General features: G+C 43.9%; 1 protein-coding gene across 3 annotated transcripts in view; it reads right to left on the bottom strand.

The window, feature by feature from the left end:
* LOC311228132 (E3 ubiquitin-protein ligase TRIM21-like) overlaps positions 1 to 22,239 on the bottom strand; it is a 91,584-nt gene extending 69,345 nt beyond the window's left edge. For all 3 annotated transcript variants that reach the window (XM_084314045.1, XM_084314047.1, XM_084314046.1), the window contains exons 1-4: positions 22,137 to 22,239; positions 11,342 to 11,483; positions 1,671 to 1,975; positions 392 to 581 (exon numbers count right to left, since the gene is read on the bottom strand). In XM_084314045.1, the coding sequence (XP_084170171.1) occupies positions 392 to 581; positions 1,671 to 1,975; positions 11,342 to 11,482 (636 nt within the window). In that variant the 5' untranslated portion in view covers position 11,483; positions 22,137 to 22,239. The remainder of the gene's footprint in view (positions 1 to 391; positions 582 to 1,670; positions 1,976 to 11,341; positions 11,484 to 22,136) is intronic.
* Positions 22,240 to 23,237: the final 998 nt, after the last annotated feature.

Here is a 23,237-nt window from a genome sequence, read left to right as displayed (position 1 = left end):
TGTAGCCAAGGAGCGTCTGCTCCGAAAGCGATCCCAGACAAGCGCTGATTGCAACGGGAAGGGGGCAGAAGAAGACCAACAAGTTATTTGTTTTGACTCGCGCATCTGAATGAACCTCTGTTTCTCTATTACATTAGCAGCACTCAATGTGATTTTTCTTTATTGTCTAGGGAACTTCAGAATGTTACCTTTCAAAAGAGACCAGACTCATGCAAATCGCAAATTACTTTGGGTATGCAATCGTCGGGCGTTTTATGCTAAATGTGGGGTAAGCTTAAGGGGTTAAGCAAGATTGGGCTGGAATGACTGACTCAGTTAGTGACATTGCCAGTCTATGAGGTGCTTTGCATCTGAAAAAGCAATACAATGAAAAGCCACAGTATCAGCCTACCACTATTCCTCTGTGGTGGATCTCGCAGACAGGTGGGATCTCGTGGGTGTCGGCTGCCCCGCTCATAGTGAACCTTCTTCGGCCCGATCGCCGGGTGTAGGGCGGTGGTGGTGGTCGCAGCAGATGTGGCCAGTCGCCTCGTCCAGGCTCAGACTTCTGTTTGGTGCCGACGGCGACGCCAGAGCGGTGGCTGCCAGAGGGGCCAAATATGAGAACGAGGTCAGGATTGGAACTCCTTGAGGTCATGAGAAGATGTATAAGGATTAATATATGAATTGTGTGAAACAAGATGCCTGGGATAAAATCAGGGCATTGTCCTGCTTTAACTTCTATTTAGAAGTGTTGGTAACTAGTAATACGTCTAATATGCTAATACAACATATTCATTTTGAACATGTATGAACACTCTCAGAAAAGTCCTTAACAAGACATATGCATACGTCTTAACAACACTAGGCAAGCCTAGTTAAATTCAGACCTGGATACATGCCAGTGGGGAATCGGGATATATTATGTATGATTAATGTAAAAGTAGCTAGGGACATAACATGTGTTTAGCTAGGGACATAACATGTGTTTAGCTATGGTCATATCACATGTTTAGCTAGGGACATAACATGTGTTTAACTAAGGTCATAAGATGTGTTTAGCTAGGGACATAACATGTGTTTAGCTAGGGACGTAACACGTGTTTAGCTAGGGACATAACATGTGTTTAGCTAGGGACATAAAACGTGTTTAGCTATGGACATAACAAGTGTTTAGCTAGGGACATAACATGTGTTTAGCTAGGGACATAAAACGTGTTTAGCTATGGACATAACATGTGTTTAGCTAGGGACATAAAACGTGTTTAGCTATGGACATAACATGTGTTTAGCTAGGGACATAAAACGTGTTTAGCTATGGACATAACATGTGTTTAGCTAGGGACATAAAACGTGTTTAGCTATGGACATAACAAGTGTTTAGCTAGTGACATAACATGTGTTTAACTATGGACATAACAAGTGTTTAGCTAGTGACATAACATGTGTTTAACTAAGGTCATAACAACTGTTTAGCTAGGGACATACCATGTGTTTAACTAAGGTCATAACTGTTTAGCTAGGGACATAACATGTGTTTAGCTAGGGACATAACAAGTGTTTATCTTAAGACATATCAAGTGTTTAGCTATGGACATAAAACATGTTTAGCTAAGGACATAAAACATGTTTAGCTAGGGACATAACATGTGTTTAGCTAGGGACATAAAAGATCTAGTTATTTCAAGTACCTTGTACCTTGATCTTGGGCTTCTGTGCTGAGGGTCGTGGGAATTCGGTCTTGGTGAGGTCTTGGTAACTTTTTCCTCAACTCGTCAAACAGGTCCCCAGGCATACCTCCATCTCCTGCTGCTATTGTTCCTCCTCCTCCTACCACTCTTGACCCTCTCCTGACTCTCCCGCCTCCTTCTGCTCCTCCCACTGTCTTCACTCCAGTCATGGATTTAAACTGTTCAGTGATTTCCTTCAGGGTTCTGTTGATGTGGAGATCTGGTCGCTTCTGGAAGGTTTTCTTACACAGAGGACACTGGCACAACTGGAATGGAAGGGTTAAAGGAGAGAGAGAAAAGGAGAGGACATTTTAATTGAAATTGATAGAATGGAACGGCTGTTCCCATTCAGATCTACAGGGTCCTACTAATCACTCCAAAGTACCAGAAAATACCAGAAAATACCCCAAAATACCCTAAAATACCCCAAAGTATACCCCAAAATACCAGAAAATACCCCAAAATACCCTAAAATACCCCAAAGTATACCCCAAAGTACCAGAAAATACCAGAAGATACCCCAAAATACCCCAAAATACCCTAAAATACCCCAAAGTATACCCCCAAAATACCAGAAAATACCAGAAAATACCCCAAAATACCCCAAAGTATACCCCAAAGTACCAGAAAATACCAGAAAATACCCCAAAATACCCCAAAATACCCTAAAATACCCAAAAATACCCCAAAGTATACCCCAAAATACCAGAAAATACCGGAAAATACCCCAAAATACCCCAAAGTATACCCCAAAGTACCAGAAAATACCCCAAAATACCCTAAAATACCCCAAAGTATACCCCAAAATACCAGAAAATACCAGAAAATACCCCAAAATACCCTAAAATACCCCAAAGTATACCCCAAAGTACCAGAAAATACCAGAAAATACCCCCAAATACCCTAAAATACCCCAAAGTATACCCCAAAATACCAGAAGATACCAGAAAATACCCCAAAATACCCCAAAGTATACCCCAAAGTACCAGAAAATACCAGAAAATACCCCAAAATACCCTGAAATACCCCAAAGTATACCCCAAAATACCAGAAAATACCAGAAAATACCCCAAAATACCCCAAAGTATACCCCAAAGTACCAGAAAATACCAGAAAATACCCAAAATACCCTAAAATACCCCAAAGTATACCCCAAAATACCAGAGAATACCAGAAAATACCCAAAATACCCTAAAATACCCCAAAGTATACCCCAAAATACCAGAAAATACCAGAAAATACCCTAAAATACCCCAAAGTATACCCCAAAGTACCAGAAAATACCAGAAAATACCCCAAAATACCCCCAAATACCCTAAAATACCCCAAAGTATACCCCAAAATACCAGAAGATACCAGAAAATACCCCAAAATACCCCAAAGTATACCCCAAAGTACCAGAAAATACCCCAAAATACCCTAAAATACCCTAAAATACCCCAAAGTATACCCCAAAATACCAGAAAATACCAGAAAATACCCCCAAAATACCCCAAAATACCCCAAAGTATACCCCAAAGTACCAGAAAATACCAGAAAATACCCCAAAATACCCTAAAATACCCCAAAGTATACCCCAAAATACCAGAAAATACCATAAAATACCCCAAAATACCCCAAAATACCCCAAAGTATACCCCAAAGTACCAGAAAATACCAGAAAATACCCCAAAATACCCTAAAATACCCCAAAGTATACCTCAAAGTACCAGAAAATACCCCAAAATACCCCAAAGTACCCCAAAGTATACCCCAAAATACCCCACAGTACCCCAACATATCCCAAAATGAAAACAAAAATGTGCACATTTTGTGTAATAGTGTAATAGTGTGTAATAGTGTAATAGTGTGTAATAGTGTGTAATAGTGTAATACTGTAATAGTGTGTAATAGTGTAATAGTGTGTAATAGTGTAATAGTGTGATAGTGTGTAATAGTGTAATAGTGTGTAATAGTGTAATAGTGTGTAATAGTGTAATAGTGTAATAGTGTGTAATAGTGTAATAGTGTGTAATAGTGTGTAATAGTGTAATAGTGTGCTAGTGTAATAGTGTAATAGTGTGCTAGTGTGTAATAGTGTAATAGTGTAATAGTGTGTAATAGTGTAATAGTGTGCTAGTGTATGCATGAATGAATGAAAACTTTATTTAACAGATTGCAGAATGAGTACAATACAGTACGGCTCAATCCATACAATTGTTAAGGGGATGCAGACCTGAGAAAGATGTTAGTCTTGTTTCCATCAGGGTCCCCCATTTTCAATTCATATAGACATTTATGACATACACAACATACATGACATTTATGGCATAGGGACATATAGGTATTTAGTATTGATACATTTGTGACATAAACGGTATTCAAATATACAGTACTGTTACCCCTAGATCCTGACAGAGTATATACATATGATGGAGAGGGGACTGTACATTAGGAGGGGGGTGGGTGGGTGGGAGAGAAATATACATACGGCGGGGAGGGGATATATACATGCGGTGGGGAGGAGACTGTCTATTAGGAGGTGGTGGGGGTTTTGGGCATTTACGGTGGCCAGTTTCGAATTGCAGCCTCCCGTAGGTGCTCTTTAAGAGCGGTTTTGAATGTGGGCAGGGATTCACATTCCTTTACAGCTTTGGGTAGGGCGTTCCACATTGTTGTGGCATAATTGCGAAACGTGTTTAGTCCCTTGTTTGAGCCGAATCTGGGTTTAACATGATTTGTTGAGCTTCCTCTGGTGTAGTGGTTGTGGTATTCACTGACCTTTGGGAAGTATCCATCCTAGGTTGTCAAAGTGGGCAGGGGTGAGGTGGGTTCTGGGGTTCAGGTCAAGTAGTAGTCTGACCAGTTTGTTTTGTGATGTTTGTAATTTTGTTTTAAGCGCCTTTGAGGTGCTTTGGTACCATGAGGTGCACGCATAGTCATAGTACCCTTGAATGAGTGCTCCTGCCAGAGTCTTCAGGGTATTCTTGTTTACCAGAGAGGAGATCCGGTACAAGAATCTAGTTCGTTGGTTGACTTTTTTTATTACATTGGATGCAATTTTGTCACAGGAAAGATTTGCCTCTAGGATGGAACCCAGGTAGGTAATTTCGTCTTTCCTTGTGACAATATTGTCACCCACTGTAACTGAGAAGCCGTCGGTCTTGCTGAGTTTGTTATTTGAACCAAAGAGAATGGACTCTGTTTTGCCCATGTGTTATGATAGTTTATCAGCGAGCCATATGCAGATTTTGCCTAGTTCCGAGTAATAGTGTAATAGTGTAATAGTGTGTAATAGTGTAATAGTGTGTAATAGTGTAATAGTGTAATAGTGTGTAATAGTGTAATAGTGTAATAGTGTAATAGTGTGTAATAGTGTAATAGTGTGCTAGTGTGTAATAGTGTAATAGTGTGTAATAGTGTGTAATAGTGTAATAGTGTGCTAGTGTAATAGTGTGTAATAGTGTAATAGTGTAATAGTGTAATAGTGTGTAATAGTGTAATAGTGTGTAATAGTGTAATAGTGTGTAATAGTGTAATAGTGTGCTAGTGTAATAGTGTAATAGTGTGTAATTTTGTGTAATAGTGTGTAATAGTGTAATAGTGTGTAATAGTGTAATAGTGTGTAATAGTGTAATAGTGTGTAATAGTTTAATAGTGTGTAATAGTGTCTACACTATTACACACTATTACACTATTACACTATTACACACTATTACACTATTACACACTATTACACAAAATTACACACTATTACACTAGCACACTATTACACTATTACACACTAGCACACTATTACACTATTACACTATTACACTATTACACTAGCACACTATTACACTATTACACACTATTACACTATTACACTATTACACACTAGCACACTTACACTATTACACTAGCACACTAGCACACTATTACACTATTACACACTATTACACACTATTACACTAGCACACTATTACACTATTACACTATTACACTAGCACACTATTACACTATTACACACTATTAAACTATTACACTATTACACACTATTACACTATTACACACTATTACACTATTACACTATTACACACTATTACACTATTACACAAAATGTTAACATTTTTGTTTTTCATTTTGGGATATGTTGGGGTACTTTGGGGTATTTTGGGGTACTTTGGGGGTATTTTGGGGTATACTTTGGGGGTATTTTGGGGTACTTTGGGGTATTTTCTGGTACTTTGGGGTATACTTTGGGGTATTTTAGGGTATTTTGGGGTATTTTCTGGTATTTTCTGGTATTTCGGGGTATACTTTGGGGTATTTTAGGGTATTTTGGGGTATTTTCTGGTATTTTCTGGTATTTTGGGGTATACTTTGGGGTATTTTAGGGTATTTTGGGGTATTTTCTGGTACTTTGGGGTATACTTTGGGGTATTTTGGGGTATTTTCTGGTATTTCTGGTACTTTTGGTTATACTTTGGGGTATTTTGGGGTATTTTCTGGTATTTTCTCGTACTTTGGGGTGATTAGTAGGACCCGATCTACATTCTTTAATTGTGCACCATAAATGTCTGCTAATGATGTTGCAATGGAAATCATGGTCAAGTCTCGGATGGGTCAGTGTTCTAAAATGGCTTCCCCATTACGACTGGGAGACAAATCATGTTGAAAGTAACCTCAGTGAGAATGTCGGTGCTGTGACCCATCCTCTTCTTATATGAACTTCTCTGGACTCTGACTCCATTGCCTACACCCTAGGCTCTGCTACCCACACTGTACTTTGTTGCCTACTCAATTTATACCTACTGTACCTACTACTACACTGTGTATACACTGTAATCATAGTAATCATAATCTTAACTACCCACCTCATACTATAGTCTACCCATATACTCTGTATGATAGCATGTACAATAGTGCTGTATATACTGCATACAGTATATACATTTATATATTTACAAATATAGATATATATATTTATATACCCTGTCTGAATTTACCTGCATATAATATTTCTATATACCTACTTATACACCTGCATATAACCTATATAACTCTATGGGCACGGTGGTGTAGTGGTTAACAATGTCGCCTCACAGCAAGAAGGTCCAGGGTTCGATTCCCGCTTGGGGATCAGGTTTCCATGATGCCAGGTACCCAGGTGGGGTATCTCCCAGGCCTTTCTGTGTGGAGTTTGCATATTCTCCCCATGCTCACAAGGGTTTCCCCCCCGATAAGATAAACCCAATGGAAAAACATGCACAACAGATCGCTAACGCTGTGGCGTCCTTGACGAAGACGGACAGGAGCACTTGGATTGGTCCCCGGGGCGCAACTCACGTGCCCTATCTGCTCCCGGCTGCCCATGGGGGGAAGGACAATGGGATGGGAAAAGTGCAGAGAGACATTTCATCGCCGACTTAGTGCATGTGTGTGTGTGTTCCTGTGGGTCGCCCATCTCGCGTGTGTGTGTTAAAACTGCATGACAAATAAAGACTTCTAGTGTAACAATTATTATTATATTATATATTATTATCTAATCTAATCTAATCTAATTGAATCTATTATTCTACTTTAGAACATTGGGACTGTGACCCCTCCTCTTATTATTATTCTAGTTTAGAACATTGGGGCTGTGACCCCTCCTCTTATTATTATTCTAGTTTAGAACATTTGTTACTGTGACCCCTCCTCTTATTATTATTCTAGTTTAGAACATTGTTACTGTGACCCCTCCTCTTATTATTATTCTAGTTTAGAACATTGTTACTGTGACCCATCCTCTTATTATTATTCTAGTTTAAAACATTGTGACTGTGCGCAATCCTCTTATTATTATTCTAGTTTAGAACATTGGGGCTGTGACCCATCCTCTTATTATTATTCTAGTTTAGAACATTGTTACTGTGACCCATCCTCTTATTATTATTATAGTTTAAAACATTGTGACTGTGCGCAATCCTTTTATTATTATTCTAGTTTAGAACATTGGGGCTGTGACCCCTCCTCTTATTATTATTCTAGTTTAGAACATTGTTACTGTGACCCAATGACCCATCCTCTTATTATTATTCTAGTTCAGAACGTTGGGGCTGTGACCCATCCTCTTATCATTATTCTAGTTTAGAACATTGGGGCTGTGACCCATCCTCTTATTATTATTCTAGTTTAGAACATTGTTACTGTGACCCATCCTCTTATTATTATTATTATTATAGTTTAAAACATTGTGACTGTGCGCAATCCTTTTATTATAATTCTAGTTTAGAACATTGGGGCTGTGACCCATCCTCTTATTATTATTCTAGTTTAGAACATTGGGGCTGTGACCCATCCTCTTATTATTATTCTAGTTTAGAACATTGGGGCTGTGACCCATCCTCTTATTATTATTCTAGTTTAGAATGTCGGGGCTGTGACCCATCCTCTTCTTATCATTCTAGTTTAGATGGTTGGGGTTATGATTATTCTCTCTCTCTCTCTCTCTCTCTCTCTCTCTCTCTCTCTCTCTCTCTCTCTCTCTCTCTCTCTCTCTCTCTCTCTCTCTCTCTCTCTCTCTCTCTCTCTCTGTGCGCATGCGTGTGGATGGTGGAGCGGGGTGGTTTGAGTGTGGTGCTGAGAGTTTGCGGGACGCGTGAGTTTTTCTAACCTTTTCTATCTTTATGTTGTTTGTCAAATTGTGAATTAGACTGTGGTTTATTTGACTGGTTGTGTGTTGATGGTGGGCTGGTAGCGTTGTCAGTGTTCGCTTGGCAGCTGTTTGCTGTAACGGTGGCATGGACTTCGCAAAGCTGACCAGGAGACATGGTTTTAAAGTCGCGCCGGCATTTCCGTGTTCAGTGGAGGAATGCAGTCTCGCTGTTGCGAGAGTAGTAGGCGCTCCGGCCGTTAAGTCTGCGGCAAGGATGAACGGGGGAGTCGTTTTCTTTGTGGATGATTTGATTAAAGTAAATCAACTGATAACGGACGGTTTGGTCATAAATTATACGTTTGTGTCTGTGATGCCGCTCACAACACCGGCAAAAAAGGTGATGTTGGCAAACGTTCCTCCGTTGGTGGGCGACGAGCTTATATTAAGGGAACTCGCCAGGTTTGGGAAGATTGTATCACCTTTAAAGAAGATGTCTTCGGGGTTTAAATCACCTGAATTACAGCATGTGGTTTCTCACAGAAGGCAGACGTTCATTATAATGAACAAACGGGATGACGAGTTGGATCTTAATTTTAAAGTAATAATAGACGGGTTTGAGTATATTATTTATGCGACGACACAAAACATGCAATGTTTTGGTTGTGGAAGGGAGGGGCATCAAAGACATGCGTGCCCTGGGGAGGGGCCAAGCAGGGGGGCAGATGATGGGAAGAGTGCAATGAAGAAAGGAAGAGTAGCTTGGGGTGTGAATCAAGGGGTTGAGGTGGGGGGGACAGGGGAAGAGGGGTGGTGGGGAGACTTCTGAGAAGGTTGTTGTACCAGATGGAAGTGATAAGGCGATGGAAGGAGTAGGTACGGCTGGGGATGCAGTACGAGGAAAGAATGGTGGGGATGGAAGAGGGTGCTTGTGTCAGCCGGGACACGTTAAATAGCCAGGTGGAGAGTGGAACTGTTGAAATACAAGGGACAGCTGATGGGGATGAAAATGTGGGGGGGGGGGGTCGTGGTGGAAGGGATTACAGAGGTGACAAGTGGACCTGTTGAAATACAAGGGGACAGATGATGGGGATGAAAATGAGGGGGGGGGGGTCGTGGTAGGAAGGATTACAGAAGAGGGGAGTGTACCTGGGGTGGCTGTAGGTTTTGAGGGAACAGGGTCAAAGGACTCAGTTGAGGGAGTCAGGGTGGAGGAAGTAGAGGATATTGACATGGAAGAGGGGGACGACGGGATGAAGGTTGTTAGGCAGAAGAGGAAGATTGGAGTAGATGGGATGTCAAGCTCTCAAGCTAAGAAGACAGGTGTGACGGAAGAACTCAGCAGTACACAGAGTACACAAGAGAGTACATGGTCGGAGATGGGCGCTGATGAGGATGAGGAATATGAGAGCGATGCATCTGCAAATGATAACTATTCTTTGGAGGCAATGAAACTGTTTTTACGGATGACAAAGAACAGGAAGGGGGTAGAGGTAGGACAATTCTTTCCAGATAAGGAGTTGTTTATTTCGGCAGCAAGGAAAAATATGAGGTGTCAAGGAGATGGTCGTTTTGTTGACACAGAGATATACAGGATGAGAAAGTTTATACAGAAGGTACTGCGGGGCCCCAGTACGGTGGAGGACGGAGTGGAATCAGTGTAGTTTTGTTGTTTTTTGTTTTTTTTGTTTTACCTTTTTATTTCTAAATGAGAGTTTTTTTATTGACGGGACTAGTGTGTTGTCACTTAGGGCTGGACATTTCAAGGTGTCCCGCTACCGGGGCCAGGACTCTGAGATATTTTTTTGATCATCTCATGTACTCTTATACATTTGTGGAACTTTGTAAAGACTGGGATTATGGAGGATTCAGAGACAGGAGCGGAGCGTATCGTTTTCATGCCCGATGGGAAGGCCACGCCATACTCCTTCAGCAAACCTTTCATCAGAGTCGTCATGGGGGATGTTGTCTCTGCCGTCTTTTTATGTTACCGGCACCGTTACCTTGTTCAAGGGTTGGAAGGTATGACTGTGGGGCTCAACACGTTCTACGCCGGAATAAACGGTTTCCAGATTCAGCCTCGGAGGATGATGGTAAAGCGGACTTTGCTGGTTAATTTCTACCCTATGTTCGGAATGGGTTTCATCAGGGCTTTGAGCTCTCGTATCTGTCTGCTCGATGGGAAGTCACTGGGGGCTGCCAGTCTCCGCACGGGGGAGTGGGAGGTGATGTTGGAGCGGCATCTGAACCAGGAAGGAAAAGGCGGCCTCGGACGGGGTGGCGAGGGTAACAAACTGTCTAATGAGGATGTCGGTCCAGAGTGCATCTCGGTCCCCCTGCTCTGTTTTCGGCCCCTGACATCATCGATGCAATGTGATATACAACTGGTGGACGGTAGGAGCATACATGATAAGGCTGAAGGAGGAAGGTCAGCTGACGAGGCGGCCCTGTTTATCCACGGGATAGGCTTTGACTGGAGTCTGTCGGACACGCACAAAAGCCTGTTGTGTTGTACCACACGGGGAAAGGTGAAGCTAGAAACGCTCTTCTCAGGACTACGGTTTCTACAGTGCCTCTCCGGTGTCCCTCTCTCTGATGCACCCAGAACTTTAGATTAGATCATTTAGAGTTATTTTTTTTCCATGGGGGAAAATTTCAAATGACAATTTGGTTCAGTTTCAGCATCGTTGTCCCTAATTGATTTTTTTGTTTTGTTTTGTTTTTTGTGTTTTGTTTGTTTGTTTGTTTTGTTTTTTGTTTTGTTGTTTGTTTTTGTTTTGTTTTTTGTTGAGTTGTAGAGTATTTTAATTGTGAACGGTTTGTTGCATCATTTGTAGTTTTAGTAAAAAATACAGTTTTTTATAAAATCAAAATCTCTCTCTCTCTCTCTCTCTCTCTCTCTCTCTCTCTCTCTCTCTCTCTCTCTCTCTCTCTCTCTCTCTCTCTCTCTCTCTCTCTCTCTCTCTCTCTCTCTCTCTCTCTCTCTCTCTCTCTCACTCACTCACTCACTCACTCTCTCTCCCAATCCATCACCCACCTTGGCTCCATCCCAGTATCGTGTTATACAGGCCATGCAGAAGCTGTGCCCACACGGAGTGGAGGAGGGGTTGGTGAACATATCCAGACATATAGAACACAGGAACTGATCACCAGACAGGAAACTCCCAAACAAGGACATCCTGGAAGGAGAGAAAGGGATAAGTCATGTAGTTAGTGTTAATGCCATGTAGTCAGTATTAGATATGATAAGATAAGATAAGATAAGATAAGATAGTGTAATCAAATGTTAGTTATATTATATGTTACAATAAATGTGGGCAATAAAGAATTAGAATCAGAATATACTATGAGTAAAGTAAAGTAAACAGTCTACACAGGTGCAGTATACACAATATACCCTAACAGGCATATATAACAGCATATACGTCATATGTTATATATTGTAGTCCGTGCAGGTTAGGTGGTAAGAGTCAGACACACTTAGTGATCAGACATTCCTAGTAGTTCTCGAGTTCTGCCGCTACTAGTTCTCCATGCCCACGGTAGTGGAGCCTAATCACCTGAGAACCTCCGCAAACTGAATCCCACCATGTCCTCCCGCCTCACTGCCTCCCCCTCTCCACTCTCTCTGCAGTGGACTTTGTCACTTTCTTTGAGAAAAAGGTAGAGAACATTCACAGCTCCTTTTCCCAACCCCCACCCATTCCAAATGCTGAATCAAGAGCCTCATCTTCCACTCTGTCATCTTTCTTTACCATTACAGACGCCCAAGCATTGACACTGGTAACGTCAAAACCATCCCACTACATGCCAGCTGGACCCAATACCCTCCCCACTCCTCCAGACCATAGCACCAGACACCCTCCCATTCCTAACTGCAACCATCAGCTCCTCTCTCCACTCCAGGGGGATTCTCACCACTCTAAAACAACCACACCGCTCATCAAAAATCCAACCCTGAACTCCTCAGTCTTCTGTCTTTCCTCTCGGTCGCCCTGACGTCTGTAGTCATGAAGGTCTTTGAGCGCCTTGTCCTGGCCCACCTGAAGTCCATCACAGACCCTCTTCTGGACCCCCTGCAGTTTGCGTACAGAGCCAACCGTTCCACGAACAATGTGCCCCGGGCCGATGTAACTATTGGTTGAGGGGCGCAATATAAATAAATGTATCATATCATATCATATCAACATGGCTCTGCATTACGTCCTGGAACACCTGGACACTGCGGGGACCTACGCCAGGATTCTGTTGGTGGACTTCAGCTCAGCCTTCAACACCATCCTCCCGCACATCCTGGAGCATCAGGTGTCCCTGCTGCAGGTGCCGGACTCTACCCACAGGTGGATAACTACTATTCTCCCTGTATCCAAACAGCTGCATCTCTCTGCACCCCTCAGTCAAGCTCTTGAAGTTTGCGGACGATACCACCCTGGTGGGTCTGCCTACAGGAGGGAGATCGAGAGGCTGCAGAGCTGGTGCAGCTGCAACAACCTGGACCTTAACGCCCAGAAAACAGTGGAGATGGTGGTGGACTTCAGGTGGAAGGCAGCCCCCCCCACCCGGATCATTCTGGGAGGCACCCCGGTGGCCTCTGTGGAGTCCTGCCACTTCCTCGGCCTGACACTCTCCCGGGACCTGAAATGGGAGCTGAATACCATCGCTCTCAATAAAAAGGCCCGGAAAAGGATGTTGTGGTAATATTGCCTTTGAATTCCATAACTAAAATGTGTGAATAATTAGGAAACCATAACATTATGCCTTGTATACTGGTTAGCAGCAGAGTGGGCTGCAGGGCTAAATGAGGGCCGATACTAGAGACAGTTGCAGCAGATAAACAGACAAAGGTCACACCTACTGTGACCAGATTACCACCACACCGACGGGGGCCACTAGCAGAAACCCGCTGTACTCAGCAAAAGATCACACCGACGGGGGCCATTGACACCAACCCACACCCGGGGACAAGAACCAGCCCACGACAGGAAGACAATGACGGGGGCCACTCGGTTTATTGAGTCAAGATCCACACAGGAGATCGAGGAGGTGGGGGCAGCCGGCCCCCCCAGAGAAACCCAGAGGTGGGGGCAGCCAGCCCCACAGGAGACCGCCCTCAGAAGATCACCTGATTGGACCAACTGTATTAGTAAAATGTGCTATTATTGGCCCGAAATGAGAGTACTTAAGAGCGAACATATTGGTAGTTCAGGAGCCGCAGAAACCCCAGGTCTGCGGCTCCACCCCTCCCCACCAGAGAGACTGTGCTGCTTTTGATGTAAGTAAGCCGGATGGAACCATTATGTTTGGTTAGAATAGAATGTAACTTAGCTTAGAAACCAGGCTTACTTATATGCAAAAAGGGCTTACAGTATTGTCAATGTATGTTCAAATTATGTTAACGAATGACTGTTGTATGTACCTATGTTGGGGTTTGAGATACAAACCTTGTTGATTCCTGTACACAGCAGACATGTTAATGTTTTCTGATAATCCTTGTATGTGAAAGGCAACCTTTTATTCACTCTTGGCCCTGGGTCAAATAAATCAGTTGAGTTGAACTAGAGTTCTGGTTGTCTGGCTTACACGTTTATTTCTCATCTGCTTAAGTCAGATGAGGAGACCAACAATTCTATCACTTATGATCCTTTCTCCTCCTTCCAGATAACAATCTCATTGTACTGTACAATAACCTTAGATTATTGTAGGATTCTATAGGAATATACTACAATGTCTTTCTACGTCAGCTGAGGAAGTTCAGGCTGCCGAGGACCATGATGGTCCAGTTCTACACCGCCATCATCCAGTCCATCCTCACCCTCTCCATCATCACCTGGTTCCCTGCAGCCACGGTCAAGGACAAGGCCAAGCTGCAGCGGGTGATACGCTCGGCGTGATCGGCTGCTCCCTTCCCTCCCTCGAGTCCCTACACTCCACCAGGGCCTTGAGGAGGGTGAGGAAGATCATGGCAGACCCCGCCCACCCGGGTCATAACCTCTTCACCATGCTCCCCCACGGCAGGCGGCTACTGCTGCCCAAGACACTTAGGTCCTGTCATAGACTCAGCTTCTTCCCCTCAGCAGCTTGCCTGTTAAACGAGTAAGGTGTCCCCCTGCTCCCAGGGCTGGACTTTTGGACTTGAACTTTGTGCTGCACTATATACGCATGTCCCCAACCACTGCACTTTATTGTCTTATCGTTGTCTCACTGTTCTGTCCTGTTTTGCACTTTATTACTATTTATTATTATGTTATTCTTATTTGTGAAAAAAATCATGCACTGAAATGTCATATCACGTTCCATTTGTATATAAAATATGGTGTATAAATAAATCTGAATCTGAATCTGAATCTCTAAATCACTTGAATGTGCCGTATCCAATATATAGTTACAGAGGTTGGACACACTGAAATAAAAGTTTTTTTCATTTCATAGCCTGAAGTCTTACCTCGAACATGTCCAAAGTTGATAAAAATATCAGCAAAAAATTGTGTTTTACACATCTTTATATATATTTATTTTTTTATAATTTTTTAGCATTTTTACAGCTTTTCTTGGTCACGCAGGACCGACAGAGGAGAGGGCGAACGGGAGGAGAGGTGGGGAGGACATGCGACAAATAACGTCGGGTGCTGGGATCGAACCCGGGTTGGCCGCGTAGGTGCGCGAGGCACTATGGTATGCGCCACGAGGGCACCCCATGTAATGCTATGTTTAGGCGTTTTTCCAAAAAAAATTGTGAGAAGAGTCAACGCTACCTCATTCCCCTCTCCCGGTCTCAGAAAATCAACTCAAGTAAGATGTAATTATTTTCCGAATTTCATTGGCTACACAAACAGTCAATCATGATCAGCGTCAGTGATGATTTGTCCGGTCATTGAGATGCGAAACCGGAGGTGGTCACTTTTTCAAAACTGACGCTCGTTTGGTCTTATAACCCGAGATTGGAAGCATGTAATAGGTCAAGCGGTGTGACAATAAAGACAACAAGACAATAAAGGTCCATGATGAAGGAGGAGTCGACTGGGGCGAAGGCAGTAAAAGGGGTGGGAGGGATGGAGTCAGGTGGGGGGAAAATGATAGTGGGGGGGGCGAGGGTGGGGGAGTTGGCGATGCGGGCGGTCAGTGAGCTGTTGATTTGAGATATTTTGTTATTGAAGGAGAGGAGAAACGAGTTGCAAAGGTCAGGGGATTAGAGTGAGTTATTGTCCAGGGGTTGTAGTAGTTTCTTGACAGTGGAGAAGAGGGTCCGGGGGTTGCGGTTGCTGCTGTTGATGATGGTGGAGTAGTGGGCAGATTTGGCAGCTTGAAGTGCATCACGGTAGGAGGAGACGTGCTGTTTGTGGAGGTCGGCGTGGATGGTGAGGTGTTTTTTTTATAGAGGTGTTCAAGTTGACGGCCGTTCTGCTTCATAGAGCGGAGCTCCGGAGTGTACCAGGGGGAGGAGGTGGTGAATGAGACAGTGATGGTTTTCAGGGGTGCCAGTGAGTCAATGGAGTCAGAGAGAGTGGAGTTGAGGAGGAGGGCATAGTCGTCGGGGTTAGAGGGGGCAGAGTCAGGGGGAAAGGCAGAGGATATGGACTGGGACAGTGTGAGAGGGTCAATGGATTTTATGTTAGGGAAAGAGATGGTGCGTTTATTGGAGTGGTGGGGTGGGGGAAGGGGGGCAGAGAACAGGATGCAGTAGTGGTCAGAGAGTGGGAATGGGATAGGGTGAGGATTGGATATGGGTAGGGAGGCAGAGCAAACAAGGTCGAGTGTGTGGCCTTTGTTGTGGGTGGGAAAGTTGATGTGCTGGGTGAGGCTAAAACAGTCAAGGAGGGAGAGGAAGTCAGGTGTGAGGTTTTCAACAGTGTTAATACAGATGTACCTGTCCCAACAGTGTTAATACAGATGTACCTGTCCCAACAGTGTTAATACAGATGTACCTGTCTCAACAGTGTTAATACAGATGTACCTGTCTCAACAGTGTTAATACAGATGTACCTGTCTCAACAGTGTTAATACAGATGTACCTGTCTCAACAGTGTTAAACTGTACAGATGTACCTGTCTCAACAGTGTTAAACTGTACAGATGTACCTGTCCCAACAGTGTTAATACAGATGTACCTGTCCCAACAGTGTTAATACAGATGTACCTGTCTCAACAGTGTTAATACAGATGTACCTGTCTCAACAGTGTTAATACAGATGTACCTGTCTCAACAGTGTTAATACAGATGTACCTGTCTCAACAGTGTTAATACAGATGTACCTGTCTCAACAGTGTTAAACAGTACAGATGTACCTGTCTCAACAGTGTTAAACTGTACAGATGTACCTGTCCCAACAGTGTTAATACAGATGTACCTGTCCCAACAGTGTTAATACAGATGTACCTGTCTCAACAGTGTTAAACAGTACATGTAACTGAGGGGTACAATTCCCTGACTGTATTGATAAGTATGGTATCATTAAACCACTACCGCTTTATGTACTTTAATTACTGGCCATACAGTACACGATATATGAATATGATGAACACTTCCCACAATGAAATCGGTTCCACACAAAGGTATAATCAAGTATTTAATGGAGCAAAAGGTACATAATATACTTTACATTATTCTTTGAATGCACTTGTAAGGCAAAGGAATGTGCGTAGGCAAATCAACAATGAATGTCCATTCTCTGGTTACGCAGGAGGTAATTATACAACCTGAATCTTAGGGAATTATATCTATGGTACACTAGTAATATAGCGGGAGATACTGGAAGGGTCCCCCTGGTTGTAAGCCAGCAGGGGTAGAAGATCTGTCGGTAGTAGAGAGTCTGGTCAACGATGACCAAGGAGACTCCAGGTACAGGAGCCGGTGCAATAGCCTCTTGATCCACAGACGAATACAGCTGTTCTCCGTAGACTGTAGCTCCACAGTGAAGAAAGCTAGTCGGCCTCAGGCTCTCTGAGGCGCCGACTCGACTTGACTCCTCGCGGGGTAAATCCAACACGTGCAGGCGTCGGCGATTATCCGCTCCATAAATCACAGGACCAAAGCAAATATATTCCAGCCGCAAAGGGCTATGTAGTCGTCGGGTAGATTAATCCAGTGTACATGTCCATACGGTTCTCGTCTAGGTCTCCTCGGGTGAAAGCGCCATGTGGTCAGCCCAGCCTGGATAAGAACTCTAGCTAATACGAGGAAGCGTTGGAGATGCTGGTCACTGTAGAACTTTAGCCGCACGATACACTATACACAAATAGACTATTATTGACTTAATAGAAATATGTCGCACTCGACGGTATAGCGCCAAACTCTGACAATTCAGTTATTAATTCGCACGCGGTCTCAATGCTCTATTCTGGGGCCAAACAGGCCATACTTCACCGCACGTTGTATCGTGGGTGAGGCTTCAACTTATTGGGTAACTCTTAGACTAAGTGCTTCTGTATTCACCTGCGCCGTATTTATACGCACGGTGAACAAACTAGTGCCAATCTCATTTCTGTCGCGTATCCCTGGGCAAGGCCGGGCATGTCCAGACATGTCTTGACGGTGACTTTGAACCTGACTCCGGAGGCCGGTCCCTGGCGCCGGTGGACCGCTGTCCAATAGGAGAATGAAATATTATGGTCTGTAGTAGGCTAAAGGGATATTCCGTGTATATGTACAAGGAATATACAAGGGATATCAAACGATATACAAATACTATGCAATATATATCAATAAATAAATATATATATTCGGTTTAATCTGATCCTTTGTAACAGTACAGATTCTTCTTCTTGTCGAGTCCACAAGACAGTCAATTACAAGGCTTGGCTAGATGTGGTTCAACCACAGCTGAACACATTGCTGTCCCTTCTCATTGAACATATCAGGAGGTGCTGCATGGTCTGTGTTTCAGTGCCACAATCACACACAACGTCACCATCATGTAAGTATCCCCATTTGGCGAGAGTGGCTTTTGAACGTCCAACACCAGATCTTATTCTGTTTAGGCATTTCCACACTGCATAGTTGGTGTCTGCTCCAGGGGGCCGTGCCTCGCTCGCCTTTAGCTCCATTGTTTTTGCTTGTGGGAGGTTGTCAAGTCTTTCTTCCCACCGAGTGACTCTTTCACTGCTTGGGCGGGACACTCTTCAGGAAACTTTTCCTGGATTTAAGGCGGCTTTTGGCTGGCACATGGCCGAAAAGAGGATGTCTTTGGTCAATAGACTGCTCTTTCTTGCTTGCTGCATTCCAACAGTGTTAAACAGTACAGATGAAATATGATAGACTCAGGAGAGAACAGCAAAACAGCTCTAATAAGTAGAAGTAGTAAACTGTCGCCCAAGGCTTTCTAAACCATGTATCCACTCACACTTAATATCTTATGTCTGTGGGTGTGGGTATGTGTGAGTGCATACAGACATACATATGTTATTGGTAATTCTACTTCTTATCATGATTATCAAAAAAAAAAAGGGGGGGTTTGAGATTTGCACATTTAAATACTATTTTGTGTGTATGTGTGCAATTGGGGGACCACTCTTAAAGACAAATGACAGACTTTGAGGAGGACTATCCGTTCCCGACCAGAGAAATAAAGGCGGAGTCTATAGACGCTGAAAAGGATTATTGTGTGGACGATCATGTACATCGATTATACAGCAGGTGTGAACAGTTTAACTTCAATATTTTTGACCACACAGAGCACAAAATGCATGAGATTGAAAATGACATTGATCCTGATAAGCACTTTTACAATAATATAAACAACAATTGTGAATACTACACAGATCAACAATTCAACATTATGAGGCCTCTACAGAAACGTCTCTAAAATAAAGGAATATATGTCTAAATTTAAGAAATACAATGTGATCGCTATATCTGAGACCTGGCTTGATAATGGAATGGAGACCGAAATAAAATCATTCATTCATGTACCTGTCCTACACGTGTGCTTGCAGCTTGCTCCATGTGCATGTTGTACTACCTGTAGATATGGAACGCCCTCTTTTCTCTGCAGGACACAATTGGGTTTGCATGCTTGCTAAATGGCTGCTCCACCCCTAGATGGAATGGTTAGAATCGTGTACCCATGTTGCATTGAGCTACTATTGTACATGGTATGAAAGAGGTGATTTGACAGGGAATAAGGGGATAACATCCATCACACATCCAACACACATGCCATGATATAACACATCCTCATGCATATTCTTCTGAAAGCGAGACGTTTCCATTTATATAACGAGACATGCCCCCGCTCATGTTATGTTATGTTAGGGTTAGGGTTATGCAGAGGGAGTGAGGTTTATTGTTTATTATGATCCCCATTAGCTGCTACACATGGCAGCAGTTACTCTTCCTGGGGTCCACAGTATAAAAAAGGAACATATACAACCGTCCTTACAAATATTATACATTACTTTCATAAGTAAATTGTGTACATTTTATGCTAACCTATATAAAGCAGAAATCCACTCCATCCAATCTACTGCCCTCAACCATCCAGCCACTGCCCTCAACCATCCAGCCCACTGTCTCAACCATCCAGCCCACTGACCCAACTATCCAGCCCACTGCCCCAACCATCCAGCCCACTGCCCTCAACCATCCAGCCACTGACCCAACTATCCAGCCCACTGCCCCAACCATCCAGCCCACTGCCCTCAACCATCCAGCCACTGACCCAACTATCCAGCCCACTGCCCCAACCATCCAGCCCACTGCCCTCAACCATCCAGCCACTGACCCAACTATCCAGCCCACTGCCCCAACTATCCAGCCCACTGCCCCAACCATCCAGCCCACTGCCCTCAACGATCGAGCCCACTGCCCGCAACCATCCAAGGACAACACCTCCTGTGTTATCTAACACACAGGAGGTGTGTTTTTTTGTTACATGGTTGTCATCATACCTCAATGACCGCTCCTACCAAGTGTCATGGAGAGGGACCCTGTCGGCCACCCGCCCCCTGCGGACGGGTGTCCCCCAGGGCTCGGTTTTAGGACCCCTTCTCTTCTCCCTCTACACTAAATCACTGGGTAACATTATCACGTCTCATGGCTTCTCCTACCACTGTTATGCCGACGATACTCAACTCTTCCTCTCCTTCCCTCCCTCAGATATCCACGTCTCTGAGCGGATCTCGGCCTGTCTGTCCGACATCTCCGCCTGGATGACGACCAACCACCTCAAACTGAACCTAAGCAAAACAGAATTGCTCCACCTGCCGGCCAAATCCTCCCCCCTGACCGACCTTTCCATCACAGTCGAGAATGCAGCTGTGACCGCGTCCCCGACCGCCAAGAACCTTGGTGTTGTCCTCGACGACCAGTTGAACTTCTCTGCTCACATCGCAGCGACAACCAGAACCTGCCGATTCCTCCTGAGCAACGTCAGAAGGATACGCCCCTTCCTGACAAAAGAAGCCACCCAACTCCTCGTCCAATCAACAGTCATCTCCCGCCTCGACTACTGCAACGCACTGCTCGCTGGCCTCCCGGCCACTGCCACTAAGCCTCTTCAACTCATTCAGAACGCAGCGGCCCGCCTGATCTCAAACCTACCGAAGTCGGCCCATGTCACCCCACTTCTTAGGGACCTGCACTGGCTCCCCATTGCTGCACGAATCCGCTTCAAGGCCCTTGACCTAGCATACCGTGCGGCAAAGGGAACTGCTCCCGCCTACCTCCGGTCAATGGTCTCTAACTACACACCCTCAAGACCCCTACGCTCTGCATCTTCTGGCCGCCTCAGACCTACTCCTATCCAAGCTCCGGGAGGGTCATCAAAGAGAAGTCGCCTATTCTCAGTCCTTGCCCCACAATGGTGGAATGAACTACCCACCCCAGTTAGGACAGCCGAAACACGTCCAATCTTTCGCCGTCGACTAAAGACTCACTTCTTCAACCATTATCTGAATTAAAAAAAAAAAAAAAAAAATCTAACCCTAACTAACCATACTGTCATGCACTTGTCCTAATAAACTAACCTACACTGTAGCACTCAACACTTTGATGAACATTGTTACTCAGCTGATAGAGTTGTGCTCTTCCTGATGGCTTGTCGTACAGAACTTGTAAGTCGCTTTGGATAAAAGCGTCAGCTAAATGACTAAATGTAAATGTAAAATGTAACACACCTGTATGTGTTAAGGCAGTCAGTCAGTCAGTCAGTCAGTCAGTCATTCCGTTAGTCCGTCAGTCATGTTAGATATGATTTGGTCTAGACTTCCATAACTGAACACTGTAGGCTATTGTTATTATATCATTATTTGTTTTAAATTATTAAATTAAATATGTTAATATAAATATGTACTGGTACTATTTTATTTTATTTTGCAATAGTGACTAGTAAAGGGTGGATAGGTGACCAGTGCTTAAAAAACAAGTACTAGTTGCTGTTTTTTTGTGACTAGTGTCTTTAATAAATGCTAAACGACGGCCATAAACACTTGCTGATTGCACTAATAGTTTCTCTCTTAAAATAAGTTAGTTACTGTAGTTCGGGTTCGTTATCATAGAGGCACAAAGACTTCATTCATAACAACAAAAGTCATGTAACTTTGGACATTTGGAGAATGTCCAGAAGAAGCTGCCTGTCTCCTCAACAAACTTTAATGTTCACTCCAAAATGGTTGGATTAAACTTGAAATGAGGAAGTATTTCCCCTAAACTGTGAAATAATCTTCACACTAAGACAATGTTAACAGAGCGAGAACGTCCCACCTTCAGCTGAAGAGCTATTCTCAAACTGTTGAAACTGACCTCCAATATGAGACATTTTCCACAACCCTCCAAATTTTTTTTACATTTCGTAACAGCTACAGTGAGACGGTAAAAATGTGACCAATCAGGCAACTTACCTGATAGCCACAGTGCACTAAGGTAGGGTGTCCAGGTGTCTAAATTTCCAAGAGGGCTTCTTCAGGTGTAACCTTCTCACCTCTCTCTCTCTCTCTCTCTCTCTCTCTCTCTCTCTCTCTCTCTCTCTCTCTCTCTCTCTCTCTCTCTCTCTCTCTCTCTCTCTCTCTCTCTCTCTCGCTCTCTCTCTCTCTCTCTCGCTCTCTCTCTCTCTGTGCAGGATCTCTGTGCACCTGTTTCCCCAAACCCCGCCCACTAGGCTGTCTAAATCCCGCCTCTCATCACTCTAAACCAGATAAATGTGGGAGGACTGGTTTAGCAGTGAAAGAGAACACACACAGAACCACACACTCACACACACGTCAAGGCACATACACACACACACACACACACACACCACACACACACACACACACACACACACACACACACACACACACACACACACACACACACACACACACACACACACACGCCGGTACACATGCAAGTACACATGCTAACAGATGCATACTAATTATGCAAACACAGACCACAGACCAATGTGTCTGTGTTCATCAACTGCATTTATATAGCGCTTTTATCCAAATCGCTTTACAACTTATGCCTCACATTCACCCATTCACTCACACATTCACACACCGACGGTGGAGGCGACCATGCAAGGTGCCAACCCGCTCATCAGGACCAGTTAGAGGTTAAGTGTCTTGCTCAAGGACACGCTTTCGGGAGGAGCTGGAATTGAACCAGGAACCTTCCGATTACTAGACGACCGCTCTACCTCCTGAGTTTAATTTAAGGCACAAAATGATGTAATGTATACTTTTATTAACCCCCTTGGGGAAAATCCGTCCTCTGCATTTGAGCCATCCTAATTGAGGAGCAGTGAGCAGCCACACAGTACGGTGCCTGGACCAACTCCAGTTCTACTGCCAGCACCTTAGTCAAAGGACCAACTCCAGTTCTACTGCCAGCACCTTAGTCAAGGGACCAACTCCAGTTCTACTGCCAGCACCTGAGTCAAGGGACCAACTCCAGTTCTACTGCCAGCACCTGAGTCAAGGGACCAACTCCAGTTCTACTGCCAGTACCTTAGTCAAGGG

Source organism: Notolepis coatsorum, assembly GCF_963971535.1.
Source record: "Notolepis coatsorum genome assembly, chromosome: 1".
NCBI classification, from domain to species: domain Eukaryota; kingdom Metazoa; phylum Chordata; class Actinopteri; order Aulopiformes; family Paralepididae; genus Notolepis; species Notolepis coatsorum.
The sequence above is the reverse complement of the archived record's forward strand: the minus strand, read 5'-3'. Positions and strand labels throughout refer to the sequence as shown.